At 60.9% G+C, this 2,318-nt stretch overlaps 1 protein-coding gene across 4 annotated transcripts in view; it reads right to left on the bottom strand.

The window, feature by feature from the left end:
- The window catches only part of PRR15L (proline rich 15 like), a 6,688-nt gene extending 4,978 nt beyond the window's left edge, over window positions 1–1,710 (bottom strand). For 2 of the 4 annotated variants that reach the window (XM_045299825.1, XM_045299826.1), the window contains exon 1: window positions 1,253–1,427. Coding sequence is in view for 2 of the 4 variants with exons in the window: in XM_045299823.1 (XP_045155758.1) it covers window positions 160–250 (91 nt within the window). In the remaining 2 variants the exon portion in view is untranslated. Of the gene's footprint in view, window positions 1–159; window positions 297–1,252; window positions 1,428–1,684 lie in introns of those variants that run through there. The other 2 variants (XM_045299823.1, XM_045299824.1) reach the window with 2 other exon arrangements.
- Between the last annotated feature and the right edge of the window lie 608 nt (window positions 1,711–2,318).

Raw genomic sequence — 2,318 nt, 5'->3', positions numbered from 1 at the left:
GGCCCACTGTCAGAGGAGGTGCCCGCTGATACAGAGCCACGTTCATGGGCATGTCACCTACGAGATGAGGCTTTACCCTCCTTGGAGCAACAGACAGAACCTCCTGTCTGAAAGCCTAAGAGACAGGACTCTGCCACCGGGGTGCCCACCGTGGGATACCTCTGGGGCCTTCATGCCCTGGTGCTGCAGGCTGGTCTCTCTGGGAGGGCGCTTGCCAGGCTGCCCAGTCTCTTTTGTCTGGAACAGACATGGGGCCCCAGGGGCCAGGTGGTCAGGCCAGCCTGACCTAGGGAAATCTGCATTTGCAAAACAGAAAGGAGGGGGTGCTAGAGCTTTACAGAGGAACTGAGCTCTGAGATCTTTTGAGCTCTGAGATCTATCCCTGAAGGTAGGATAGAAGGTGATCTTCTTTAAAAAAAAAAAAATGTCTTTTAAAGTGCTAGGAGAGCCACACTTCCCAGAAATCTCCGTGGAGATTTCTACCTGCAGCTACCCACCTACCGAAGACACCGACCGTTACACGTCCAGCCCTGTCCCAAAAGGTCAGGGCTGCCGGCTGCAGGGCCCTGAACTGGCTAAGTGAGGGCTGGGCCCTTGCCCTGGGGCCCTACAATACACAGGGTGCTGGAATGGGCCCCTGAGGATGCCACCCCACTCCACCCCCATCACCTGGAGGGATGCCTGTCCCTCTGCCCCTCACCTTTGGCAGCCAGCAACTTGGCAGGCACGCCCCTCCCTCCCCCGTGAACTTCATGGACTTCTTGAAGGGCTTTTCCCAGACTGGGCCTGGCCCGTTCCTAAGTCAGAATGGGTTAACCATTGACTAGGGGAGAGAGGGCAAAGCCAACTTATAGGTTGTTAGAAAAGACCCAGAGCACCCTCCCCCTCGGCCCCCGGTGGCTCCTCTCCTCCCTGGATGAGGTTGGGGTCCTCTGGACAGGAACAAGAAGCTGGTCTTGTCCAGCAGACAGAAACATCCTCCAGGCTTGGGGGGCGCAGGGGCGTCTCCAGTTCAGCAGGAGTTCATAGAATGGGCTCAGGAGTGAAACTTTCCCAGGAGGCGTCCCAAGGGGGGCCTGGAGGGACTCCAAGAGGCCAGTGGGGTGGGTCCTGTTTCCCACCTACAGAGACGTGGGGGGCCACGGGGCTGGGTTCTCTCACCCAGTGGGCTTGTCAGCCACGGAGGCAGAGCCGGGTGCCTTGGCTGGGGGCTGGGCTGTGGATTCCCCACCCACCTGTCCTCTCCCTGTACCTGTAATCCTGACTGCTCCGGGCTGGAGGCGAGACCTTCCCTGGAGAAGATGCAAGCGTAGGAGCTGCCTGGGAGGCTGAGTCGGAGCAAGGTGGAGGTGTCTCCAGGGTGCCGCGCTGGGCAGGGCCCCAGCCAGAGAGGCGGGCGGGAGCAGCTGCAGGTCAGGTGCAGGAGAAACAGGTGTCAGAGCGAGGCCCTGCGCCCACTGAGGTTCCAGGAGTCAAGGTGAACCTGAAACCCAGCCCCTCCCGGCTAAGTAAACAGAAGCAGAGACCAGTTCAGGTGATGAATATTCATCACATCAGAAACCCAACCCCAGGGCCCCTGTATTCACCCAGTACCCAGGGTCCTCCAGGGACCCGCCTAACTGCAGGAGGAAACCCCAAGGGGAGTCCAGGAGTGGGCAGGGGGCTCTCTCCTCAGTTTACCCACACTGAGGCCACCTGGTGGTGTCCCCCAACTATAGCCAAAGTCACCCCCAACCATCCCATTGCCAGCATAGGCTCAGGCTCCTCATCGGCATGACCCTGCCCCACCCTCCCCGCCTGGCCGTTGCCTGGGGCACAACCTGGAAAGGGTTAAGAGCCCATGCAGTGCACGGAGGCGCAGAGGTGCACGCTGTGAGCGGGCAGGACGGGGTGCACCCAGCCGCCTTTGAACTTCCTGAGCCGAAACCAGTCCCTGGTTAAACTGGTTGGCAGACCGGTTCCCGGACGTCTGCTCCCCTGCCTGAAGTGGGCGGGGCAGGCTCTGGGGCCTACCTGGCCTGAAGGCCCTCCCTCAAGGCCCCCCCTCAAGGTCCCCCTGGGGTGGGAGAGAGGTGGCACTTCTCTAACCCACCAAGCTCTCAGTCACCCTGTGGCCTCACGCCTGAGGACCCAGGGACAGGGTCTTTTCTGCAGACTCCCCCACCCCACCCCACCGGAGGACAGGAACTGCCTCTCACACCAAGGACCACTGCCTTCCACTGCCACAAACTCCGGGCAGCCCCCCGGAAGGGCCTTACTGAGCTAGGAAGTTGGCAAAACCCAGAGCAAGTATTCAGGGCAAGGTGGGCTGGGTGTGG

Source organism: Echinops telfairi, unplaced genomic scaffold (assembly GCF_000313985.2).
Source record: "Echinops telfairi isolate 266 unplaced genomic scaffold, ASM31398v2 ScPeMD7_7458;HRSCAF=8496, whole genome shotgun sequence".
Lineage (NCBI taxonomy): Eukaryota > Metazoa > Chordata > Mammalia > Afrosoricida > Tenrecidae > Echinops > Echinops telfairi.
This window is presented reverse-complemented; position numbering and strand designations above follow the sequence as displayed.